General features: G+C 39.1%; 2 protein-coding genes across 3 annotated transcripts; one reads left to right on the top strand and one right to left on the bottom strand.

Annotated features, from left to right (window-relative positions):
* The first annotated feature begins 1172 nt into the window (after window positions 1-1172).
* On the top strand, window positions 1173-13731 carry LOC137934135 (protein NO VEIN). The gene is made up of 13 exons (XM_068778375.1): window positions 1173-1647; window positions 1727-2064; window positions 2190-2988; window positions 3608-3703; window positions 4017-4185; window positions 4668-6442; window positions 6813-7025; window positions 8229-10487; window positions 10631-10743; window positions 10938-11331; window positions 11414-11731; window positions 11821-12078; window positions 12193-13731. Exons 1-13 carry the CDS (start codon window positions 1177-1179, stop codon window positions 13309-13311), a joined length of 8322 nt encoding a protein of 2773 aa, XP_068634476.1. The 5' UTR covers window positions 1173-1176; the 3' UTR covers window positions 13312-13731.
* LOC137934136 (uncharacterized) lies at window positions 13726-26223 on the bottom strand. 2 transcript variants are annotated; one of them, XM_068778377.1, is made up of 25 exons: window positions 26205-26223; window positions 25949-26099; window positions 24741-25847; window positions 23621-23912; window positions 23434-23502; window positions 23212-23349; window positions 23002-23119; window positions 21938-22020; window positions 21395-21490; window positions 20934-21102; window positions 20700-20842; window positions 20527-20613; window positions 20195-20380; window positions 19717-19884; window positions 18824-18944; window positions 18644-18713; window positions 18244-18331; window positions 18029-18149; window positions 17705-17898; window positions 17500-17608; window positions 16807-16962; window positions 15500-15602; window positions 14615-14788; window positions 14326-14471; window positions 13726-14216 (listed from the first exon to the last, which is right to left on the bottom strand). In XM_068778377.1, exons 3-25 carry the CDS (start codon window positions 24896-24898, stop codon window positions 14023-14025), a joined length of 3183 nt encoding a protein of 1060 aa, XP_068634478.1. In that variant the 5' UTR covers window positions 24899-25847; window positions 25949-26099; window positions 26205-26223; the 3' UTR covers window positions 13726-14022. The 2 variants fall into 2 exon arrangements, with proteins under 2 accessions (XP_068634478.1, XP_068634479.1); XM_068778378.1 differs by lacking the exons at window positions 25949-26099; window positions 26205-26223 and having other exon boundaries at window positions 23621-23959; window positions 24741-24830.
* Between the last annotated feature and the right edge of the window lie 640 nt (window positions 26224-26863).

Raw genomic sequence — 26863 nt, 5'->3', positions numbered from 1 at the left:
ATGTATTTTTCTCATCCAATTGATATACCGGCCAAGAGGAATTAGTAGCGAGTGATAATAAGATCTTTACCAAGTTTAACATAGCCCTTGGGGAGAAAATGTTATCATAATCTACTCCATAACATCGAATATACCCCTTTGCAACTAAACGAACATTGAGATGAGCCACATAACCATTTGGATTTTGCTTGATAGTAAATACATATCTACAACCCACGACTTTCTAATCGAACAAAATTAGAACTAGGGCCCAAGTTTGATTATCATATAATACCTTAATTTTTTCTTCCATTGCCACCTTCCATCCTGGATGCCTCACAACCTCCTGATAAGATAAGACTGTGGGACAAAAATAAAATAAATAGATGCAAGAAATTGCCACAAGAAGAAGAAAAATGATGGTGAGAAAAAAAAATGGATATTGGATGAGAATTAGAGGGCTTAGTACAAGTTATATGTTAATTTTGAAGAGCTATGAGCCTAGTATCATTAAACCAAATACAATAGGGGAAAATGGACTTACATCAGAAGGATCCGTAAATCTCCGCATGTGTAGTATTGGCCGATCCTTCAGGGGGTAGAATAGAAAGATTCACATCAAGTAGCACAATAGGCCTCAAAGCTGCCCGAACAGATGAAAAACCCGAAGGAGCATAATTTGAAGAATAAAATGATGTGTCCTAAACAAGTGTGACATCCTTGGAAACAATTAACTTCCGCAAAGAAGAATTATAACAAACATATGTTTTTTGGATACAAGCTAAAAGATATACTTTTTGGATTTAAGATCCTATGATAATATTGTAGATAATCAACACGAGAGAGAAAAAACTGAAGATGAAGCGGAGATGGAGAAGAAGAACGAGAGAAGAAGAAAAACCAAAGTTGAGAGAGTTTGAGAGAGGAGGGAAGTATGATTAGGTTAAGGGACATCCTAATCCTTCCCCTCAATGTATTTATACTAATTAAAAAAATTATAATTACATGATTACCCGTTACCTTAAGAGGCTATGGTCCGAGTGTTTCTCTCGAACTAAACACTCGCGCGTGCGAAGAACCCTAAGAACATTTTGCCGCCACAACAAGAGAAATAGCGTACTACAAAAGCGCCTCTTTGCGTCTACTCCCCTTGGATTTCGAAAACCGAATTCGCGGGCTTTCTCACTCTTCTCCTCAATGAACGGCCGGCCTTGGCGAGGCCGACACAGCGCCGGCGCTCCAGGCTCTGCGGAGCAACATCCCCCTCCCTCCCTCTCCGCTCGAGGAGGGTCCCTGCAGTACCCCGCTCCTTCCTTTTTTCCCCTGAACTCGAACTTCCCAAACCCTAATCTCTATTGCCACAACGCTGTTTCCTACTTCCAGAGTCCTAATGTATATACGTCTTCGTTCGGTAATCCCTGTCTTCAAGATTATAACGTCCAGTATCGGCCAAACAGGCCTTCTTCGAATCGCCAGGATGTGCTCGAGAGGATTGAAAGCGTAGTCACCGAGGTGAAACATGGTCTTCTCACTGCCGGTGAGAGTGTCTCGTTGTGGAAGGTCTCCCAAGCGGTGCTATTATCTCTTCAAGTTGATTCGTGGACTACATTGGGATTTCAGTTTCAGGAAATCCCCTCTCTCTACCGCCTCATGATGACTGAGGGAAAGGTAAGCGTTTTTATTCTTGTTCCAGTGCTCTCGTGATTTCTTTTTTTCTTTATACTGCTCCCTTGGCTCTGTTATTTAGGTGAATGCGTTTGTTCACTGTTTCGTTGGAGTAAGGAGAATTACATCTATACACGATTTGAATGTTGCAATTTGCGAAAATGAAGGAATTCATAATTTTGAGGAGCTTGGATTGGGTCCCCTATTGCGGCATTCGCTGGTTGAGCATTACTTTTCTGTTCCTACGGATATGACGGAAATATTCGAAATAACAAGTGAGGAGATAATTTCTTACCTTGCCGAGTTTATGGACACTTGTAGTAATAATGAGATAAAGGCAGAAACTTTTCTGGATTTCTTAACGAACCACCGTTCTCTTTCTGCTCGGGAAAGGCTTGGTATTCGGATTCAGAGCTTGGGGTGGGTCTACTCTTTTCCTTTCTAAACTTCAACTACTCTTCTTGTGGGTATTTCATTCTTATAGTGATTAAGATTTTATTCTCCTTTCTCTCCTAACACTTTATTTGAATGTCCCTTGAATTTAGGATGCATATAACTTGTATCAGGGAAGCCAGAAAATCAGAAAAGGTAGCACTTGAAAGCTATCGTCGGAACACTAGACACATTTTCACTGACCAAAACAAGGAAAAGGATAGGGAGTCATTTCGGTCCCATGGCACCTTCTCCCAAAAAAAAGTATTGGATCGACGGTTTGATGCTATGGCTGAGCGTGTTAAGTTGTTTTCTACATCACAAGCTTTTAAGGGGAAGCATATCAGATTTGATTCATCAAATTCAGAGGGTGAAAGCAGCGAAGATGATGCTGGCAGTGACAAGGAGCATGACAACCATGCTTTCTATATTCAGGATCAACAGTCATCTGGAAATATGAAGGATGGAGAGCAACGCGTGAGTAGCTGTCCTTATCCATCAGCTACTGAAGAAATCTTGCGACTTGGAATTAGATCAGGTATGGGTGCCCATGCTACTCCTGGTAGTGGTAAATCTGTTGCAGGTGTAGAGTTATCTGGAAAGAAAAGAAAATCCGGAACTTCATGTGCTGGTGATATGAATTCATTTAAGAGGAAAAAAGACAATAATGTTTTGGATCGCTTTTCTATGAAGCATGAATCTTCTTCAGATTCTCATAGAAGAAAAAAGATCCGTGATGGCTCAATTGAGAAGCCAAATACCAATTATGGCTCAGGCTCAGCTAGGGAAATGGATAGCCTTCCAGGATACCCTGACCGAAATAACTTTGACTGCCTTGACTTGAACGGTAATGATATGGAGAACTTTATTGCAACATGGAAGGATTCTTGCAGGGAACACTCAATCACTTCGGTATGTTTGGTGTCTTTGGAGATAATGCATAAAGTGCTTCATTTATGGTAGCTACAAAGCGTTGATTTCATATAACATATATCGTAAAGCTCATTTTGTGATATAAGCTCTTTAATTACTTGATAAACCTCATTTTTTGTTATATTGAGATGCCATGCATGTTGTTACAAGAACCAAACAACCCCCTCGCCCTTTTGAACTCCTATTTTTCATTCATACAGATGGTAGGAGTTGAATATCATGAAGTAGGAAGGAGAGAAGAAAGAAAGAGATTTATAGAAAGTTGCTCAATGGGAGACAGCAGTTGTCAGGGGAGAAATCCATCCCCTAACCCTGTTTTATTAACTCAGTAACTTTACATGAATGAATTAAAATACCCCTAACGATCAGACACTTTGTAATTCACTCATTACAACTCAGATTTTAATGCAACAGAGTCAAATTAAATCTAACAAACATATAAAGACATCTGTTCTACTAGGGGTAAAACATATACAATAAGATGATCATTATGCCCCTGGATACATGCTTCAACACTGAAATTATTTCTTGCAAGGTTATTTGCATCAGGTTATTATAGAACAACATTTCAGTTTAGCAATATTGTTATATTGTGCAGGTGTTTTATAAGATGCTGAGGTTCTATAAGCCTAAAAGAGGGAAGATACGAAGATTGTTTCAATCACATCCTTGTGCTGGATTACTAAATGTAGCTGTAAGTTTTTATTTGACCTTTAATCTGTTGAAGTAGTTTCATGTACATGAAAAATCTTATTGGTGATCAATGTGCAAGGGGAGAATTGATCGGTGAAATGCAAGCTTTGCTTCTTTATGGCTTTCAGGATGGTCACTAGACATAGAGACTCTTACTTCTGTTGTGTTGCTACTTTGACCTTTTTGGTTTAATCTAACAGGGGTTTCGGCTGTAATTTATGTGTAATCAACATTCCCCCCCCCCCCCCCCCCCACCAAAAAAAAAGTGATGTCTCAGAGAGTTGTAACAGTGAGCTGGTATCTTTGTTACACAGGTAACATCTATCAAATGTGGGATGTGGGATAATCTATATGACACCTTGCAAGCCTTTGGTGATGATAAAGCAAGTACCATTCAGCCTACTGAGGTGATTGACATTGGGACTGCAATTAATAGAGATGCAAAGGGAGACCAAAGTGAGCTTGTCCCTAGAACTTTATCCAGTGAGTCCTAGCCAACTAGTTTTGTGCTCTCCTAATTTTTATGCATATTTTTCTATCGAACATTTAGCTTTTGGGTGGATCTTCCACAGTTTGGTTTTTCTACATTTTATAATGTTGATTTTGCTACTCCCTTAGTTTTATTCCTTTTTTATGATAACTATGTTTCTAAAATGGTACTGGCTAATACCAGAGAAAATTTCATTGGATTTTACTAAGTATGGAGTATTTTGTTTGCATCTCTTTAATTTTATGAGTAGCTCGGCATCTTCAATGCCCTTAGTGATATCGTCTCTTTTTTCTGTCGAAGTTTTGATGATGTGGTGCAAACTCTGTCATATTTTGAAGTACAGTGGCATTTGTAAACATAATTTTTCTGTTTGAGAAGCTCTCTTACACCTAGTACAGTTAGTGATTTGAGAGACTGTACTGTTCAGGGATACTCTACTTGCTTCTTTTTAGCTAACTTCTGATTCATTCATCAGGTATCACTGTTGATGGCATCATTAGAAAAATGGAAGCATATTTTGATCTTGAACATGTCACAACTACTTCACAAGGGAACCTGCCTTTAGCAAGAAGGATCGAGTGTGTGAAGACTATTTGCGATTGTGAGATCTGGTTGACCAAGCAGTTTGCTGCTATTGACTTCATCTCCTTGGGCCATGGAGATTTTTTCGAATTCTTGAGAAAGTACTGTGCTTTGCTTCCTCTCAATCTGCATAACATTTTGACTAGTGAGGAACGGTGCAAGAATTTGTCTCTGGAGGTTTCCATACCTCAGAATCTGCTGCTGGCTTTACTGTCTCAAGCTTGTAGTGAATTGTACGACATTCTTACTATTACTAATCAGCAAATTTCTTCACTTCTTAAAAAGCAGTTTCCCCTAATCAGCTTTCAGCTTGCAGGAGGTCCCGTGGAGGGTCTTCTAGAATTGGTGGGGAAGCAGCTGAATGCTGATTCTTCCACTTGTCTCTTGTTCTCTGCCACTTTATGGGGTGAATCGACAGATGACTGCTCTTTGGTTTCACATGAGAGCCACTTAGGCACTTATGAAAAAGTTACTGACCTGGACAAGAGTGTCGGTTGTCTTGGATCTGTTTCCAGCAAAGATGCAATCGAATGTTTGCTTAAATCACCAATGTTGTCAGATGTATTGGCATGGTCACATTGGGACCTCATTTATGCTCCCTCTCTTGGCCCTTTTTTGGAATGGTTCCTCTCACATGGCCATAAGAAGGATCTGTTATGTATACTCACAAGAAATGGGAAGATTATTCGAATTGATCCCACAGCGACAGTTGACTCGTTCTTGGAGGCTTCTGTCCAGGGGTCTCCATACCAAACAGCTGTGAAATTGCTCTCTTTACTGTGTCTTTACAGAGGAACAAATCATGTCCCTATTTCACTTCTAAAGTGCTATGCCACCCAGGCATTTGAAGTCATGATGAGAAATTCTGTTGATGGCACAGAAGTAAAAAATAAGGAGGAAGTTCCTCAGCAACAAATGGTCCTCAATGTGGATATTAAGGATTGCCCCTTACCAATTGAATCATGTGGAAGTTTGTGCACAATAAATAAAGCGAATAATATTGTGTCAAGATTCTTTCTTGATTGCCTCACTTATTTGCCTTCTGAATTCCGTAGTTTTGCTGCAGATTTATTTCTAGCAGGACTGAAGTCCTCCATGAAAAATGCTCCTACCGTCATTTTGCATGAATGCTACCAAACTGATCAACGTTTTATGCTTCATAACATTGGGCTGTCCCTTGGTATCACAGAATGGATTGAAGATTACCGTAGATGTAGTTCTTCTACTGTTTGCAGTTTGCCCATGATCATGGGTTCCTACAGGGAGGGCCAGAAGCCCTCAACTTCTTCCACTAGCATGCAGTCAAAATATGGAGCAGAGAATTGCATTACGTTGCTTTCAATGGGCGATAGCATGGTAGTCAGCAAGTCTGAGATTAGTTCGTCTGATGGGAATAATGGAGAAGAGATACATGGAAGTGAGTTTCTCAGTGGTATGTCTTGTGAGAAGACTGTTGACAGTTCGGGTTCATTTGTATCAAAAAATAAGCAAGAACAGGAGGCTGCTCATCTTATTGAAGTGATAAGGAGTGAAGAGTTTGGGCTTGACCCAGATCACAACAGTGCTGAGAGCAACTTGTTGAGAAAACAGCATGCTCGACTAGGGAGGGCTCTTCATTGCCTTTCCCAGGAGTTGTATTCACAGGACTCACATTTTCTTTTAGAGCTGGTAAATGCCCAACCAACTGAATATGTTTAAAGAATGAGCAATGGATCATTCTCTTTTAAATGCGATTAGCTGTTTGAGAAAGTAAAACTTGTTTCCTATTTTCAAAAAAAAAAAAAAAATGTTAAAACATCACTATTTATCTTTTCTTAAGATGAAAAGTTGTAACATATCACTTACTGAGGTGGGTCTCAAGTAACATAATTATTCTGAATAAATTGTCTGTCAATTTAGTAAAAAAAAACCATGTTTTTGACCTAATGTTGCTTTTAACTTATGGCTGACTTATATCCTTGATTTGCCACAGAGATTTCCTGAAACTTACTTTTGTACTATTAACAAGAAAAAAACTTACTTTTACAATATACCACAGGTTCAAAATGCAGATGATAATGTTTATCCTCAAAGTGTGGATCCTACTTTGGTTTTCATACTTCAGGCTGATAGCATTGTTGTTCTGAATAATGAGCAAGGATTCTCTTGTCAAAACATCAGAGCACTTTGTGATGTGGGGAACTCGACAAAGAAAGGATCAGGCACCGGATACATTGGGCAGAAGGGGATCGGCTTCAAGTCAGTTTTCCGGGTAAGCAAATAAAGTTTCTTATAATATTTGGTTACTAATTAATAGTCAATTGCATCGATGTGAGAAAGCTCTTTCTACTTCGTCAACATTTTGTGTATAATTTTCTTTACTTCTTCTTCTGACACATCATCATCATCAGTATCATGGAGTTTTGTGCCAATGTTTTTTGGGTTTAATCTGAATCTTCTGTTGCTTGCTTGTTTTATCGTCCTTCATCATTCTGTATTAAGTCTTTCAACTTCATTTCTGTTCATTTCAATTTCTGCCTTGCTCTATTTTTTATCTGTTCACCAGCCGGCAACTTTGAAATTCCTTAAACTTATGATTAATGAAAAAAATAGATTATGATGTGTCTAAAACTTATCAAACTTAGCACATTACTTATTTTGATTAATGAACTTTGCCATTTTCATAATGACCACGAAGTTGCTCCTATTATTGAAGGCACTCTCTGTTCCATCTATCATGGGGGTGTATCTGTGGGGTGGCCTCCTCCCAAGCCTAGCTCAGTCATTTGAAGAAGTTTGAGACAACTCATCCAATTCGCTGACCACACCCTTCCAAGAGGGCATCTTAGTCCCCTCTTTTGATCTATTGGCTGAAATTAAATTTCGATGGAAGCTTGCTGGGTAGCCCAGGCCTAGCAGGAGTCAGTGTGGTGATAAAAGATCATTCAGTCAATATCCTGGCCTACTCAAAGTCAGCGGGTACATGTGACTCGATCTCAGCGGAGATGAAAGCACTTGTATCAGGACTGCATATCTTCTCACAGCACTTCACCAGCCTAGTGGTGGTAGGAGACTCAGCCTTGGTCATAAATTGGTTTCAAGAGGACATTTCTTGACCATGCGGAAGATCAGATATGTATTGTGAATGAGATCAAAGAAAAATGGAGTGCTACTCAAATTATTTGGCAGCACAGATTCCGGCCTGCCAATAGTGTAGCGGATCAATTAGCCAAGGAAGTGACCTCACATCCCAATCTTGTATTTGGAGGGGATTAGTTCTTCTCCCCCGTTGTTGTAGCTTATTTTTGCAAAGCAATTAATTTCGCATGTTCCAGAAAATGAAAAAATGCTATGAGATGCTTTTGTGTGTTTGCTTGTTATGCTGCTCTCAAACTTGAAATGTGGATCTCTTCTGTCTGTTTCACTTAATCTGATTCTTGGAAAAATTTGATGTGTTGAAATGCCCGTTGTGCAGGTAACTGATGCTCCTGAGATTCACTCAAACGGGTTTCATGTGAAATTTGATACAAGTGAGGGTGAAATTGGTTTTGTTTTACCGACCATTATTTCTCCATATGACATCAGTTCCTTTGCAAGGCAGTTATCAGTTGAAGGTGATCAAACTGATGTAACCTGCTGGAACACTTGTATTGTGCTTCCCTTTAGATTGAAACTCAAAGGAGTGGGTATCAGTTCCATAATTTCCATGTTCTCAGATCTTCATCCATCCTTGCTATTATTTCTTCATCGTCTGCGGTGTATAAAGTTTAAGAACATGATTAATAATTCACTGACCATCATGAAACGAGAAACTGTTGGAAATGGCATTATCAAGGTTTCTCATGGCAGTGAGAAAATGAGCTGGTTATTGGTCAGGCAAAAGTTGCACAGTGGTGTTGTTCGTCCAGAAGTGCAAATGACAGAGATTGCTATAGCATTCACACTCGAGGAGTCAAACAATGGTGAGTACAAGCCTTATCTGAGCCAGCAGCCAGTTTTTGCTTTCCTTCCTTTAAGAACATATGGCTTGAAATTCATACTTCAAGGTGATTTTGTTCTGCCGTCCTCTCGAGAAGAAGTTGATGGGAATAGCGTTTGGAACCAGTGGTTGTTGTCGGAATTCCCAGCTTTATTTGTCACTGCTGAAAAATCCTTTTGTGACCTCCCGTGCTTCCAAGGATCTCCAGGAAAATCTGTGACAGCGTATATGAGTTTTGTTCCTCTTCCTGGGGAAGTTCATGGTTTTTTCTCAACACTTCCTCGCATGATTATGTCAAAATTACGCATGTCAAATTGTTTGCTTCTGGAGGGACCCGAGATGGAATGGGTTCCACCTTGCAGAGTTCTGAGAAATTGGGACAAGAAGGCTGAGATTTTATTACCTCAGGGATTACTTCATCAGCATCTTGGCCTTGGCTTTTTAAACAGAGATATCAACATTTCTGATCCATTGGCAGAGGCTTTGGGTATTCAAGAATATGGTCCAAAAATCTTGATTGATATTATGTCTTCCATATGTCTCACAGGAAGCGGAATAAAGTCATTAGGATTGGATTGGTTATCTGCTTGGCTAGGTGCCTTTTTTAGTACTTTGTCTATCCACTCCTCTAGCCGTCAAGTTACTGAAATGGAGTGTGATCTCATTAACAATGTTAAAAAGTTGCCTTGCATCCCGCTCTTAGATGGTTCTTTTGGGGCACTGGCTGAAGGTCCAATTTGGTTGCCTTGTGACACAACAGCGATCAAATTGGAGCATGACCACCATCCTAAAGATTTTCCAAACCTATATGCAAAACTTCGAACTGTAAATCCAGAGCTTCTTACTGCTGCAACCAGAGATGCCTATAGCACAGAAGAGACCCATGCAGATGACATTATACGAATGCTGACCAGAATTGGTGTGCAAAAGTTGTTTGCACATGAACTTATCAAAGTTCACATTTTGCCATCTATGTCTACGGATGTCATTAGTAAGGACGCATCCTTGATGACTGAATATCTGTCTTTTGTAATGCTCCACCTTCAATCTGCTTGCCTCAGTTGCCAAACTGAGAGAGCACACATAATCTTAGAATTACAAAGGAATGCTATCATTTTAACTAACCATGGTTATAAGTGCCCAGTTGAGGAGCCGATCCATTTCAGCAGAGGCTTTGGAAACCCTGTTGATATAAAGAAGTTGATTGGTGATGAGGACACACTGTGGCATGAGGTTGACACCATTTATCTGAACCAGCAATGTACTCGGTCATTATCTTCTGGGCTGAGGAAATGGAGAGAATTTCTCCAGGAATTAGGTGTTACTGATTTTGTTCAAGTTGTTGGTGTGAATAAACAAGTCTCAGGAGTGACTGATACTGTTTCTCCTAATATGACATTGGTTGGTGGAGGCTGCACATTTGCTGAGATGGTAGAGGATTGGGAATCGCCTGAGTTGGTCCATCTACTTTCAACTTTGTCTTCAGAAAAATGCCGAGAAAGCTGTAAATATCTTTTGGAAATTTTAGATAGTATGTGGGATAGTTATTTCAATACCAAGGCTATAGGCTTCTCTGTTTTCAAATCGAAAGAGGATAGAACACCCTTTCAGTCTTCTTTTATGAAAAGCATTCAAAACTTTAAGTGGGTTGCATCGACAAGGGATGAGGAACTTCACTATCCTCGAGATCTGTTTTATGATTGCGAGGAAGTCCGCTCAATTCTTGGAGATAATGCTTCATATGCTGTTCCTATGGTTTGTTTTCCTTTGCAAGTTATCAAATTCTTAATTTGGATTAAAAGATAAACATTATGCACTGTTAATCTTTATGTAAATGACTACATTTCTTAGCTTTGACGTGTCTTGGCATTAGTATCTTACTTGCTCTTACTGAACAGGTGCACAGCAAGGCACTTTTGAATGCAATTGGGTTCAAGTCCCAAGTTACGCTAGATGACCTGATGGCAGCTCTTCGGCAGTGGAAAACATCTATTGTTCCTTTCAGGGCCAGGTAAACTCATTTTGTTTTTCTAAGTGTTTAGAATGCATATCAAATCGAACCTCTTGTTGTATGACTTTTTGTTGGTTCTATTGTTTGACGACTTAAAATGCTTGAATGGGTGCACTGGACTGAGGAGAAATGAGTACTCAGTCTGTATTATTTGCATCTATGATGGCTACTGATTGTTATTGTCTTGCTTTCAGCATCCTGCATATGTCCAAGTTCTATACCTGCATTTGGAATGGAATTCTCTCTTCAGGAAGGAAACAATTGGATCAGTTCAAATCTGACTTCTCTATATTTATTCCACTTACCTCTACATCAAGACATGAAGAAGTTGTGTCTGGTGAGCTCTTGTCTCCAGAAGAAGTGTACTGGCATGATCCAACTGGTTGTGTTGATAAAACCAAGGAATTTGCCCTCAAATCTTCCATTCTAAATGTTCCCTCAAGCAAAGTACTGGTTCATTTATATCCCAACCTTCATGATTTCTTCGTAAATGAATGTGGTGTACACAGAATTCCACCTTTCCGTTGTTATATTCAGATCTTATTGCAATTATCTGGTGTAGCTTTGCCTTCACAATCTGCTGATGTAGTAAGTGTTTTCTTTTTAATCAGCTCTTTGTCTGATTCTAGTGATTACAATAAACTCACTGTTGTCTTTTAAATGCTACCAGGTTTTCCATGTACTCCTAAAATGGGCTGATGATCTCAAATCTGGATTAGTGGGGTCTGAAGAAATTTCATACCTGAAGGTAATTTTTCAGAAAGTGGAGACAACAGTGTTGCCTACTATGCAAGACAGATGGGTTTCCCTTCATTCCTGCTACGGTCTTATTTGTTGGACTGATGAAGATGAGCTCTGGAAGCAATTCAAGCATTTGACCAATATCAATTTCATACATTTTGGGGAGCTTTCTGATGAACGAAAAGAAACAATCTTGACAAAAATTTCTGCTTTGATGAAAGCAATAGGTGTTCCTGCTCTTTCAGAGGTACAATTGTTGCACTCAACTCGTAAGATTTTGAAAGCCCCTGTGGTCAGAGCATCCCATATTCACTTGAATATTGTTACTTGCTTTAGGTTGTATCACGAGAGGCAATATTTTATGGTACAGAGGACTCTACAGAGAAAGCTTCATTAATTAACTGGATTCTTCCTTACGCACAACGTTATCTCTATAAATTGCATCCTGCAAAATATTCCCACCTGAAGCAGCACATACATGAAACTCTTAGTCAGCTGCGAGTTGCTGTTGTTGAAAAATTATATTATAGATACACAATAAAAGGATGTGGAAGTACTTCTAATAAGCGATTTGACTGCAGCAGTGTTTTACAGGTATCATTTGAAACTGTCTACTTGTCGCAGTTTTACTTTCTGATTTTTTAAACAGGGAAACCCATAATACCTTACTCTTTTCCTTTTTAACTTTCTAATTGTTTGTTATTATAGGGAAACACGTTATATGTTACTCGGGCTTCAGATTCTCACTCAATATTCTTGGAGCTCAGTCGCCTTTTATTTGATGGGTCAGTTGAGTTGTACTTGGCAAATTTCCTTCACATGATCACCACGATGGCGGAATCTGGTTCCTCTGAGGAGCAGACAGAGTTCTTCATTGTTTACAGCCAGAAGATTCCTAAGCTTCCTGATGAAGAGATTTTATGGTCCCTTTCATGTTCATTACCCAGGTTAGGGGATCCGACTTCTCAACCATCTAGTTCATTGGTGGAGAAAAACTTACCAAAAGTTAAAAGAAACTTGGGAAGTTCTCCTAATTGGCCTCCAACAGATTGGAAGACAGCTCCCGATTTCCATTTTGCTCGAGCAAACCATTTTAAAACTCAACCAGGAGCTACTCATACTGATGGTACAAAAATAAAGCCTCATGACCCTGAAGCAGTCATGCATACAGAATGGCAAATTCCTGCTGATATCAGTGGTGATTGGGAATCACCAAGTTGGCCAGCAGCGGTTCCTCCAGTGTTACCTGATTCAAGTTCAAGAACTAAACGCGAGGATTCCTTGCTAGTGGATCATAATGTTTCCTCCAGCAAAGTCAATAATCTTAATTTGGATGTGTATAGTGGGTTTGCTGATCCTATTATCACCTCTGATCCAGTCATCGGTTCATCTGCCTTTACCACAAGAGACCAGCTCTTGTTGGCCATGCCAAATGAGAATCAGGCTCATAGGACAGGCAGGCTTGGAGAGCTTGTGGCTTACAAGTATTTTGTTGACAAATTTGGCAGAGCTGCTGTTAGGTGGGTCAATGAAGAAAATGAGACTGGTTTACCCTTTGACTTGGTTGTTGGAGAGGAGGAAGAGAAGGAGTTCATCGAAGTTAAGGCCACCAAATCACTGAATAAAGATTGGTTTATAATCACAACAAGGGAGTGGCACTTTGCATCTGAAAAAGGTGATTCATTCAGTGTGGCTCATGTTGTTTTGGCAGATCCCAAGAACGCAAAGATAACTGTCTTCAAGAACCCAGTAAAGCTCTGTCAGCAAGATGTACTACACCTGGCTGTCTTAATGTCAAAGTCGTGCAAAGAGGGCTCCAATACATAAGAGATGTCATACCCTATTTGCCATTCACCTCCCTTCGTTATACAGATTTCTATGGAACTCTGTTAACCATGAAGCAGAGCATGATTTCTGGTGCATCCAGTAATCCCACTGACGGGGTTCGCTACACTTAAGGTCACCTACTATTTCCTGCACTTCATTCTCATAGCTGATGCCAAGGTTATTTAAAGTTATAAGGTCCTGCTGGTTCCACTCGATGAAGTTTACTCACTGTTTCAGTTGCTTCTTGCGGTTCTCCTCATCGGAGGCTTAGCTGCTGCCAGTTGCACTTCATGATTAACTGCTCCTAGTCGTTGAGCGACATTTTGGTGCAATATTCTGAAGAAATTTGTACATAAGAGAGAGATTCATGTTGTAAACCAAGTTCATTAGATTTATAGCGATTAATTTATTATATTGCTATTGTAGAAAATGTCAAAGTAATTTAATATGGAAATGCTCGTCAGGGGAAAGACCCAAGTGATAAGCAATGAAATATTTGGAATCCAGAAACTCCGTTTCTTCCCGAAATACTAGACCAGCGTGACATATTGTAATTACATACATGCTTTCAATGACCTTACAAGATGAGAGTCGAATGATTCCACAAAATTCTGGCACATACAACCTACTACTCGCATGCTGCTTTCAATGACTCATCTCTTTCCACGGGTTCATTTCTTGGTGGTTGTTTTCTTTGACAAATCAATTGAACTATGAGAATGGTCTCACCTCGTACGTATGAGATATTGTCAAGGGAGCCTCTCTGGAAACAGGCCTCTCATCAGACCATAACTCCATGTTTAATGTTCCACTACCCCAATGGATCAGGCATTTATTAACCTGGTTTACATCAAACCGATTTACTAGGCTGAGCCCAGAACACTTATCAACTAGCAACCACTCACCTGAGGAAAAAAAGGAAGATAACCAAATACAATGATGTGAATCAGATCAGTGTTAAGTTCACACATGATTAGCAGCAACAAAGAAATGTTTAACAGAAGAAACAGTTACCGTTAGGTCGGAATTGACCCTCGAGCAATTGCTCCCCAGATTCAGGCCAAATTTCTTGCTTTGTCCCGTCAATGGAAACAAATGAAACAAAAACTTCTGTTGGATGCAGGAGAGAAAATGTGGGATGTACACGCAAACATACCAGCCTGCACTTATATATAGCTCATTAATCATAAACAATATATCTCCAGAAAAATGAAAAACAAGGAGGATCAAAGGAAAATCGATCTGGTTATACTTCACTAAATTACTAACCTTGTACTACTAAAAGAGCCTAGTCCTTACATACCTTGAAAATCCTCCTGAACCAGCACCAACAGATCGGGCTATTATCCTAGAGTTAATTCTAAGAATCTTGACATCATCCTTGGGAACGACTATCTGTCGCTGAAGAATTAACCCTCCGCCTATATCACCTTCTAAGATGAGAGCCTCTTCCTCACCTGACTGCTCCAAGCTGCGGCTGAAAAGTTTGAAAGGACTGTTAAAAGTCACAATGATAAGATAAGGAGTAAATGCCTGGGACTGAGTTCAATTTTCGCTGCTACATGGGAGTAAATGCATTCCATTCATTTTCCTATAAAGGAAGCTGATAATCATCCATGACAGTAGCTCTATGGGAAACCTGGGTCCAGCAGAAGTGGGAATGTTTGAGATACCTCCAGCAAAACATTGCAGATTTTCTCAGGGTCAGATGGGTACACAGATTCAGTGGATGCAAAATTGCAAGCTCTACTCACAGGGTCAAAGTTTTCCCTACGGTTTTCCAAACGAGTGCAAGTTGAAGCAGACTCAGATCTTGTAAATAATTGGGTTACAAAAAATGATCCTCCACCATGGAGGCTAAAGCACATTTATGATGAAATCCCTGATCAACGTACTTAAAATGCAGATCATATCATAGCATGCTCCTCGTGCAGCTAATAGTGAAGTAAATAAACTTGGTAAGGAAGGGCATCCTCCCATCACTGTATGGGAAGTCGATCCCCCCTCTTTCTGAGACTTGAGGCTTTGCCCTTCCCTTGTGTACTTTTTATCAGTATTTAGTTAAAATCAACAATTTCAAATAAGAAAAGATGTAGAAATGAACTTAGGTTTGCTTGCTGTCCTTAATACCTACTAGTTCTACTGTAGCAGGGGCAAGGAAGAAAGAAGACAAATTCCTTTTACTTACTTTATTACGGTGTATTCCTCAATGCATCCAGCAGACCGGTATTCTACTCCACTATATTCTTCATAGCCATTAATTTCGACCCTGCTGTGGAGCCACTGAGTACCTAAAACAAAGCGTCCCAACAGAACCAAATCCTGTTATGATTCTAGTGTTAACTGGACCCAGATACTTTGGGTAGGATATCACTTCTCTTCTTGCCTATTCATACAAAGTTTCATCTTTAATTGCTTAATTACCAGACATCTACAATACTGCATCATGACTACAATTAGATGTTTATTAAAGACAATCTTCAAACATGGTAGCATTTTTTTATTTTTTTTAAGAAGCAAGAAGTTTAATTATGCAAACACAACAGCTGCAAATGGCAACCAAACAAAGAGGAAAAATAATCGCAATACAAAGCGAAAAGAATAATTAAAAAAGAAGAAGCTCTAATTAGATAGACAAATTGTGGACAGTAAAATCAGTGAGGTTGATCCTTTTCTCGCAAGAGCATCTGCCAACATATCCACTGATGTAGGAGTATGGAACCAGTTTATGGATAAAGACTCTGCAGTGCTGCTGATTTGCTCCTAAGAGAAAGCAATCTCTAAGGAGGGTCAAGAGGAACAGTACATCTTTTAATATCCTTCAATAGGGATAAACCCTTCTGACAACCAAGATGTAAGAAAATAGTCATCTGGCTCGACAACGGTTACAAGGCAGAACGAAAAAAGAACAGAGAAGCCTTTTCATCTAGAATTGAAAATTCTTGACAACAAATGAAGAAACATGGTGACATATTGCGTTCTAGGCACTATTAATTTTCAGGAGCCTGACATAGCAATATCAGCTGGTACAGGTAAAGGACTTTGTAATGGCTGATACAGTCTAGACATATCAAACTTTGAAGTCAGAGCTTCAGGGTACTACTATCCTCTTTTCTCCATCTTTACTCATTGAAAGGAATTCTTCAGTTGTAAAATTCTGGGGGAAGGGCTTGGCTGATCCTCTATGGCAGTTTGATAGACACCTCCCACCAAATTACTGATATGATTGACTCTTTTCAGACATCATGTGCATTGATCTGTAAACTCTGAGGCAGATTCCGTAACCAAGGGAGGGTTCCCCCTTCAACAACTTGGTCCCAGGGATACTCCAAAAGTGTATTCTTCTCTTCAATTTTTGCTTTTCCTTTGTTGTTCCTTCTGTTTATCTCTTGTTATTGCTCTTTTGCTTTTATCTTAATAAGATTTTCCATCATGCAGCCAAAAAAAAAAAAAAATGATACCAAGACATTAAAGTAATGAGAAACTGCATAGTACCAGATGGAAGATGTGACATAGAGATTATTCTACCCCCAATCCAGGGCACCACTTTGAGACTCCAATCACCACTCCTCAGCTCAACAGGAATTCTTGAAAGTTCTGCCCCCTTCTGGCTTGCTTGTTCTTCTACATCTGGAATATTTCTGGCGTTTTCTGCAATTTAATAGGTTTTATTATCAGCAATATATAAAGCAGAAAATGTAAGTAATCATTATTCCCACAAGAGTTTGTGATAAGTTTCTGGCAATTGGATTCAGTAAACCTCTAAGTTGACTGAGGAACACCTCACAATTTTATTTGCTCCTTAAAAAACTGCACATATTCTTAAAGCTCAACGATGTGTTACAGTATGAGCCATCATGAATGAGCAAATAATAACCATTTAGATATAAGATCAACTCACATGCTAACCCCAGAGAAAGCCCTGAAAGGTTCAGCATAAAATAGATAATAGCACAAGAGATTTTTTTTTTTTCAAAAAGAAAAAAAAATGGCACAACTGGACAATTAGTAATTGATTTAAGAGAAAGGGAAAAAAAGAAAAAAATAGAGTCCGAATATAGATTTAGCTCATGACAACTACAACATGACACTTCTCTGAGAAATCAATTATAATCTAAGATCAATGACTTCTAAACTCATGAAAGCAAATGTGAAAGTTGCAAGTGGCGAATGGCAAAAAAAAAATACCTAAAAGTGTTTCGTACTGCTTTTTGCAACTGGCTATGAGGTCACTCACTTCATTTTCTGAAGGCATCCTTATCTGAATCTCATTTCCATCAGTTCCCTGTGCATCAAGCTGGAGGAGGGACAAATAGAAGACTGAGAAAAAAAGCAAATAACCTAAAATTTCATTTTTATGCATCCGTTGTTGTTAGCTACACAAGAATTGTACCTTGGCACCTCCGCCTAGCAATAAATATACATGTAAGTGCCTCTCTGGCCTTGTCCATGATCCTTCAACTTTGGAAACCTTTACTGTGACAACTGAGGATTGAAGTTCAGCAACATAATATGTTAAGAGATATTCTCCTTTACTAAATCCATATCCATCCCCATCATCTTCAAAGAGAACACCTTCTGCTCTCCCTGTAAAGAAGCATAAGTATAATGTAGACTAGAAGATGAAATAGATCTCATGAACGAATATGAATCTTGCAGTACATTCCGAGGACTAATAAGTTCATGATTTAGAAGCATTATTGTAGCTCAAAAATACCAGTTTCATCTAAAGCAACAAGAAGGGACAAGTCATCAGATCTGTTTGCTTCACCAACATATTGAAGAGGCGGTCCAAGAGGAATTATCGATCCACCTTGCAAATGTAGAGTGGGTAAGTCCTGTGCATTCGGAAAATGAATGTGCATTTAGTAACCGTGGTGCTTCTAGTGAAAATCTCCCTCAGTGGACCAAGTTAGTGCAGAAAACACGTACAGGATGTGGGTCATCAAAATCAAAACTCATCCAAATGCCCCTAGGAAACTGCTGTAGGAGTTGATGCGATCCTTTCTCAGGTGTAGTGCTGATAACCATACAACAAGAATATTAAAATAAGTGCTACTATGATTAAACTTACCTATTCATAAAGCATGTAATATTTAACTAAGTATATAAATGTGTGTATATGCATACATGCATCTGTTTATGGATGTTTCTGGATAGAAGATTGTGATAAAAAGTAATAATTTGCTGTAAAGCTAAAAGCTAACATTCAGAAGGAAATAACATTTAGTGTTGGCACCACGCACCACGCACTACTAAAACCATATCAGTACTTACAGGCATTATAACAATTATCCATTCTATTACACTTTACATGTTAAGTATGGTCTACCTGGAACATATTAAAAGTGGACCTAGTAGAAAGGAATTTTCAATTTTCCTCAACTTTGGATCTTTTGGATCTGCACGGTCCATTAAATGAGGTACCCATCAGTATAAGAAAGCCAGTGTACCAAAAAGATGCATGTTCTCGAACCATACAAAATGAATCTTTTGCAGTTGAAAAGCATACCTGCAAAGAATGTAGGAGCTGCAATGGGAGTACCCTTGGTATGAGCCATAAAAAAAAGAGTATATAAGTGTGGCAGGAAGCGGTAGCGTCTCAGTAATGCCAGACGGCATACTTCTTCACACTGAAAAGTATAGAATGAAGTTAGTGTTTGAATTCTCTAATCTATAACACAAATAGAGAAGAGAAAACAAAAGAATTTGTCTCAAAAAAGTATTTGTCACTCGGAGTGTCTTATGTGACCTGTGTTTGTGTTCACCATGTTTGGCATCATTTAGTCTGTTTGGGCCTCAACATGAAGGATTTTGGAGGGTAAAAAGTCCCACAAGTCTACAGTAGTAGATATCCTTCAGCCTCCATGTCTCAAGCTAGCTATCTAAGAGGTGGGGAAATTGTTTTAGGAGGATAGACTAAGAATGATCCTGTTTTTACAATCATAATGATCAACTTTATGAAGATCCCATTGGATTCAGAAGCTCGTAACATTGGTCCTGATAACCCCCCAATTTATTAGTTGGTAAGCGGCTCCAAATTTCAGCTAGTTAGTTTGGAAGAAACCAGCCCAATTATAAAAGGCTTAAGCAATCCAATCTGATGTGGCAACCGTTCAAGTGATCCAGAAAGTCAAGATTGTGAGTGCCAACCTCCGATTGCTCCTCAAATCAGAACTTAACTGATGGCCAATATCTCTAATTCCCTAAAATTAAATTCAACAATTTATCCAACATGGGGGAAACGGTGAAGTAAAACACAAGCGCATTTAGACCAGCTTGTGTTCTTTGTGCAAAATAACAGTCATGAGTCATCCATGTTACTACTATAATTGCAAGAGACTTCCTCTAGATTGTACTGTATTATCCTCCCTTCTTTGAAAACCAAATTAATGACACACAAACCTCTTCTCCAAAAGACCAGGGCTCATGGTCAGCAGTGCCACTTTCAGAATGCCCACGACAGAAAGGAAACATAGCACCTAAGGCCATCCATCTTCCGAATAATTTAGGTGTTGCATTCCCAGCAAAACCACCAATATCTGGTCCTGATAATGGCTGACCACTGAGACCCTGCATGTGAAACCAGTAAATGGAAACCAGCAGTTAGTTGAAGGCAAACAAAGAGTATGAATTATATTAAATGTTTGGAAAAACCAAATGAAAACATTGAAACCAAAGCCAGGTTTCAGGCACAAGAAAATGCATCAACCGAAGATAACTGGTTTTTTAGTTCCATGGGATACTACATAATATAAATATATTACTATCAAATTACAGTAAGAGTCAACACACATTGATAATTTGTCATACTAGAAATCACTATTGCTACCAAATTCTAGTAGTTTCTTTCATCAAAATGACAATAAGAGCATATACTCACCAGCTGAAGTACCATGGATAAACTCATATGTAAGTGGTCCCAGTTTGACAGATTGTCTCCAGTCCATGTTGCAGCATACCTTTGACTACCTACAAATCCAGCTCTAGTGAGAACAAAGGGGCGCTTTTCACTTGTAGCAATCTTCATTCCTTCATATGTTGACCTTGCCATCAACAAACCATAAACCTGACAAGTAAATAAAACTAAGAGATTAGAAATTCTATTGCATAAAGGACAAACCCAGGCTTCAGAATATGCCACGAAAACAAGCACAATCTTCCACAGTAAACCAATAGGACAAGTTAGTCCATCACTAGGGTAAGGAAGACTACATTATGATAATGTGAGTGGTCCTGACAACCACCAAGATCAGCATCTCCTCTGTGAATGTTGCTCTCAGGCATTGTTTTTGTGACAGTCTGGAAGAGACAAGAACTTTTAGATCTAATGAATCACTAAAGGGTAAAATTCAACTCAGGAAATATAGAATTATTATAATTCTTACCTTAAAAGTAGCAGGCTCATTCATATCATTCCATATACCATCAACACCATTTGCAATGAAGTCTTTAACCAACTTTGCCCACCATGAACGAACTTTTTCTTGTGTAAAATCAGGGAAAACACATGGTCCAGGCCATACTTCCCCTATGAACAGGAGAAGAAACATCGAGAGTGTTCTGTAATAGAGAGAGAGAGAGAGAGAGAGAGAGAGAGAGAGAGATTGACATAATTTTACCAACATATGGTCTGCCGTCAGCTTGTTGAATCCACACATCATTCTCTGTACCACTATCATACACAAAATAACCTTCCTCCTGTTTTATTCCTGGGTCCAACATCCAGATTGCTTTGAAGCCATCATTGTTAAGGTCATTCGCCAATGTCTTTGGATCCGGGAAGCGTTTCTATGCGTAAACAAAAATGTTATGAAAGCCATTTCTAACCTCATCAAATATTTAAAATTAATGTGACACTTTTGAAATTAATGTGACGCTTAAAAGAGACAAAACAAGAAAATAGCCATTTCTAGAAGAAGAGGCATTTTTTGCCCCCCCTCTGACCCTTCCCTCATAGGCCATAAATTCAATATGGTCTCCAGAGCCCAGTCTTCGTTAAGGCCAACTCAAAAAATACAAGCGCCAAGTGAGTTGGAGTCATTGAAGGTTCAGAAAGTCAAGAAACATGACAATAGAATACCTGATCAAACGTAAAACATCGGAAACCATCCATGTAGTCAATGTCCATCCAAATAACATCACAGGGAATACCTTTCATTCGAAATGTTTCTGCAATCTACATACACAACGCAGAAGGAGAGAGCATAAATGGCACTGTCAATACCTTTAAAATAGTGAAAAGGATAAGGCTTAGTCCAACTCAAATCTCACCACATCCCAACTACAATTTTCATTTTCTTTCACCATCCTTTTATTCACAATTTGTTCTGCACATATTGCACCAACCAACATATTTCCCAGTTTCCACCGGTTTTCCATGTATTACCCTTCCTGATTCAGGATAAACCCTATTGGATCATCCGGTCATAGAGCACTCAAGCAAAGAATCTTTCTAGTTCACCAAGAATCTCTTCTTGCTAATGAAGTCCAAAAGTAGCAGTGTACCATGTAAAAGAAAAGTTACCGGTATGAAATTGATTGAAATAATCATTAGGACTAATTAACATCTGTTCCTATTTAGATAATTAATAGAAGTTGTCGAACATCAAAACATGTCACGCACCTTACGGACTTTTGCATCAGAATCATAGCTCCAACGACATTGGTGATACCCTAAAGACCATTTTGGAGGCATAAAAACGGTGCCTAAGATGAAAGTGGAATACATGGTCAGCTATAGAAGAAAGTGCTCATTTAGAAACAAATAATGTACCTATTCTTAGCACATTCCAATCCATTAAATCTAACTTCACAAACTAATATAAACCTATGGATAAATCCATTAGTTTCTGTTTACTTCTCTTTGAATGCTCCCTAGTTTCTACTTTAGCTAACGTCTGAACTAAGAAAAAGAAAAAGAAAAATAAACGGACAACAAATGGAAAATGCTATAAAAGTATTAAAACATAAAAAATCAAGGCTGCAATAGTTCAAAAACTTTTGGAAGATATCCACAAAGCCCATCTTATTAATTGAAGCATTAGGATCAAGAACAATTTGAAATCTTTCCGTAATATGGGAGTGATCCACTTGCAAGAGCCTATACGATAACACCTGCCTAATACAGCAAGAACTAGAAGCTGTTCATCTGTTTCTCTCACCTCAGATGGAAATCAATTTCTTTTATTCAAGAACCTTAACCTGTAAGAAACTTTTTACATATAGCCAAGACTGAGATAAGGTGAAGACCATGTTCAAAATGTTAATAATACTGGAATGAACTCGATAATATCCACTCAATAACAAGGATTAAAAATCACATTAATTAAGATCATACTACTCACAGCCATCCCCATTATAGTCAGGAAAAGTCTATGACATTGATGATTTTCAAATCTAGGAATTTTCACTAAACAAGGTGAATATCTTGGTTACACCGTGTGAGTCACAATAACTGTGGAGCCTACTGAAAGAAAGATCGTTAAAAGAAAAAGCAGTACAAGACAGAAACCATAAAAAAACTGAGCCATGAGAATTGTATGTATATATATATATATATATATATATATATATATGTATATGTCCTTTATGTGACTTACGAAGATGGCCCCCAAAAACTGGAAAACTTGTCAACAATGAAATGAAAAGCAGTTAAGACAAACAAAGCAAACAGGATCCAAGGTCAACCGATTGCATGAGAAAGTGATATCAGGACAGCAGTTGGTGAGGTGAAAGGTCCAAAGGTAATGACTGGATAAGCAGCTGGTGCAACAAATTTTATTGTTGATTCTGCCCTCAAGTCAATCTGGAACAAAGGAGAAAAGAAAAGAAAACAATTATAATGGCTGAATCATGCACAATGTTAATGCATTGTTCGTTGAAGAATCTTGAATACACCTCACAACGACGAGTTGTATCAGAAAGCACCCCAATTGCATCTCCATTTGGAAGGACAGCTAGAACCCATGGGTGTGACTGGTATAAAGATGTCGTCCCAGCTCCATAACCCCATGCATCTGTATTCCATGTAAATATCTGCAGTGGGGAAGAAAATAAACAGGTAATTTCTAAAATTGCATTAAATTCATTCCCATGGACATGAGAAAAACTAGCACTCACTCTCTTGCCTGTCCGTTCCAGCTGGCCGCCAACTTCACCAGTCCCATATAAAGATGTTCCAGCCGGAAGCTAGAGAAAGAAATATCAAATGAATCAAAGAGAGAAAAAACCACATAACAGTTCAAAATTTTGAGAATTAAGAATGACTATACTGAGAGAAAACCAGAGTGGAGCATGTGAACTGAACCTTGATCGTTACTATTTGTTGCTGGTGCAACAGTTCGAAAGTAGGAAAATAATCAGGTTTCTTGTGAATCATAATTGGTGTCTCCCTGAGTTTAGGATCCACAAAAGAAAGACTAGGATATGCTCTCTCCCTGTCATTCCCTGAACAATCAAATCGGTAAATCCCTTCCTCAAGGATAGGTTCAAAGACCATTTCCCCAGAAGCAGGATCTTCTGTGACTTTCTCTGCCTTATAAGTGGCCATTTTTGACATCAATCTTTCACTGCCAATATCGTTTATACACCTTTGCCTTCTGCATGCGAAAATTTGTATTAGGAAGTTTCTCTTCTGTCAGCAGTCCTGTTATTTTACATTTTAAAAATATCAGAAGCACATAAAATTGACTTTTCCCATCAAGACAGAAGTATGAGCAATTATAATCAACAAATCCTAGGAGATCCTTCAACCATATCACAGTGTTCCAGAAGCAGAAACCAACGCGAAAAGCTCAAATGCGTCACAAGATTGATTGCTCTTCAAAACTGTTTCCAAGTAATGGCATTGTATACTACAGAATGCTCAAATGCACCTTGGCAACCAAAAACGTCTCAGTTTCATTTAGTTATAACAGAAGCAAGCCAATCAACGTAGACATAGTTCTTTTACGAATTGAAACGATAATACTTGCTGACATGTCCTAGTTGTTGTAGAACGAGAAATTTACCCCCTCAGCAACTCTAATAAATGCATCAGCAAAGCTCCTTTCAGAAAACAAGTAAAAGAAAAAATCCACCGCAAAAAACAATGCGACCGAAAGAAAGAAAACACTCCCTGACACAACACTGTACTTACCAAACTAAAAATTTACCGCCGTCCGTCTTAGTATCTGCATTAAAAGCATTAACAGATGTCCCTGCTTAAAACTAACGAAGCCAGTATATGAATTTCCGAAGCTCAAGAACGATATTGAACCGAACCCAGTAAAGTTAATAAAATAAACAAACTGGTGGCTTGATAACGGTAGAACACAAATCAGTAGCAATCGTTTCAGCGTTATCGGTTAAGAAGATACATATAAGACCAAAACTGAACACAATACCGGAAGCATACAGGCCATCCAGACTACCACACGGTCGATTACCTCAGCAGCGGAAAATGCGAAAGAGGAAGAGATCCTGGATCACTCCAATCCTTGAGAGATCTCCGTTTCTGCAACTTCGATCGCGATATCAGGACGGCGGAGCTAGTATCCGGCCGACAGAGCCGCCAGTGAGCCGCTTTAATTACTTCCATAGACATCCCCGCCCAAATATTTATACAAAAAAATTCCCGCAGACAAATTTTAATTTGTCAATTATAAAATTCAAGAACAATTTGGTGCTCATCAAGAATCTACTTTAACAACCATCGTCTACGTTCTGCACTCACAGACTAAACTGCGTCGGCCGCTTCCAGTGTACCTGACCGTGGTCATGAACGCAGAGCGCGGCACGTGGAGTGGTGGCGTCCGTTAATCCCGACAAGCCTTTTGGACTAGAACGGGATACGGTTGGCTTTCTACTTTCTACCTTCTGGTCTCGGCGGGAACAAGCTTTAGTGAGTGTCGGCCGAACACGTGTAACCTTTGGGCCCGTGGCCACTAACACTTCGTGAGCCGTGAAGTGAGCTGAATTGGGCTCAGGCCTTCCTTGAGTTTGGCTCGAGCAAAATTCCATAGGTTCGAGCTTTTAATAGTAAAAAACAGGTTTACTGTCACCTTTGCGTTAGTTCTGCTTTTTATATAAAATGACCTCAGTGGCACTTTTCATCTGATTCATTGGCCAATTCATTTGGACTTCCCAGCTGCTATTATCGAGTGCCTTGTGAATTTAACACACTGGACCAGCGTGACATATTGTAACTGTGTACATGCTTTCAATGACCTTACAAGATGAGAGTCGAATGATTCCACAAAATTATGGCACATATAACCTACAACTTGCATGCTTTCAATGACTCGTCCCTTTCCACGGATTCAATTCTTGGTGGTTGTTTTCTTTGACAAATTAATGGAACTATGAGAATGGTCTCACCTCGTACGTATGAGATATTGTCAAGGGGGTCTCTCAGGTAACAGGCCTCTCATCAGACCATAACTCCATGTTTAATGTTCCACTACCCCAATGGATCAGGCATTTGTTAACCTGGTTTACATCAAACCGATTTAACAGGCTGAGCCCAGAACACTTATCAACTAGCGACCACTCACCTGAGAAAAAAGGAAGATAACCAAATACAATTATGTGAATCAGATCAAGTCCACACAAGATTTGCAGCAACGAAGAAATGTTCAGCAGAAGAAACAGTTACCGTTAGGTGGGAATTGACCCTCGAGCAATTGTTCCCCAGATTCAGGCCAAATTTCTTGCTTTGTCCCGTCAATGGAAACAAATGAAACAAAAACTTCTGTTGGATGCAGGACAGTAAATGTGGGATGTACACGCAAACAAACCAGCCTGCACTTATATATAGCTCATTAATCATAAAAAATAAATCTCAAGAAAAATGAAAAACAAGGAGGATCAAAGGAAAATTGATCTGGTTAATACTTCACTAAATTACTAACCTTGTACTACTAAAAGAGCCTAGTCCTTACATAACTTGAAAATCAACCTGAACCAGCACCAACTTGAAAATCAACCTGAACCAGCACCAACATATCGGGCTATAATCCCAGAGTCAATACCATAAATCTTGACATCATCCTTGGGAACGACTATCTGTCGCTGAAGAATTAACCCTCCGCCTATATCACCTTCTAAGATAAGAGCCTCTTCCTCACCTGATTGCTCCAAATTCCGGCTGAAAAGTTTGAAAGGACTGTTAGAAGTCACAATGATAAGATAAGGAGTAAATGCGTGGGACTCAGTTCAATTTTCGCTGCTACATGGGAGTAAATGCATTCATTTTCCTATGAAGGAAGCTGATAATCATCAGTGACAGGAGCTCTATGGGAAACCTGGATCCAGCAGAAGTGGGAATGTTTGATATACCTCCAGCAAAACATTGCAGATTTTCTCAGGGTCAGATGGGTACACAGATTCAGTGGATGCAAAATAGAAAGCTCTACTCACAGGGTCAAAGTTTTCACTACGGTTTTCCAAACGAGTGCACGTTGAAGCAGACTCAGATCTTGTAAATAATTGGGTTACAAAAAATGATCCTCCACCATGGAGACTAAAGCACATTTATGATGAAATCCCAGATCAACGTACTTAAAATGCA

This window comes from Aristolochia californica, unplaced genomic scaffold (genome assembly GCF_029961685.1).
Source record: "Aristolochia californica isolate CCGP_79_NKW_82.1479 unplaced genomic scaffold, dmAriCali1.0.hap1 SCAF_6, whole genome shotgun sequence".
Taxonomy (NCBI): Eukaryota; Viridiplantae; Streptophyta; class Magnoliopsida; order Piperales; family Aristolochiaceae; genus Aristolochia; species Aristolochia californica.
Note: the sequence above shows the minus strand (reverse complement) of the source record. Positions and strands in the feature narration are given on the sequence as shown.

Bases quoted from the DNA above. Each gene is read 5' to 3' on its own strand.
- LOC137934135 (XM_068778375.1), top strand. From the start codon at position 1,177: ATGAACGGCCGGCCTTGGCGAGGCCGACACAGCGCCGGCGCTCCAGGC. The intron at 6,443-6,812 runs GTAAATGCCCAA...AATATACCACAG, and splicing joins CACATTTTCTTTTAGAGCTG to GTTCAAAATGCAGATGATAA. The intron at 11,332-11,413 runs GTAAGTGTTTTC...AAATGCTACCAG, and splicing joins CTTCACAATCTGCTGATGTA to GTTTTCCATGTACTCCTAAA.
- LOC137934136 (XM_068778377.1), bottom strand. From the start codon at position 24,898: ATGTCTATGGAAGTAATTAAAGCGGCTCACTGGCGGCTCTGTCGGCCG. The intron at 23,350-23,433 runs GTGAGTGCTAGT...TCCCCACTGCAG, and splicing joins TGGAACGGACAGGCAAGAGA to ATATTTACATGGAATACAGA. The intron at 14,789-15,499 runs GTAAGTAAAAGG...CAAACTTTTCAG, and splicing joins GAGGAATACACCGTAATAAA to CCGCAGCTTGGAGCAGTCAG.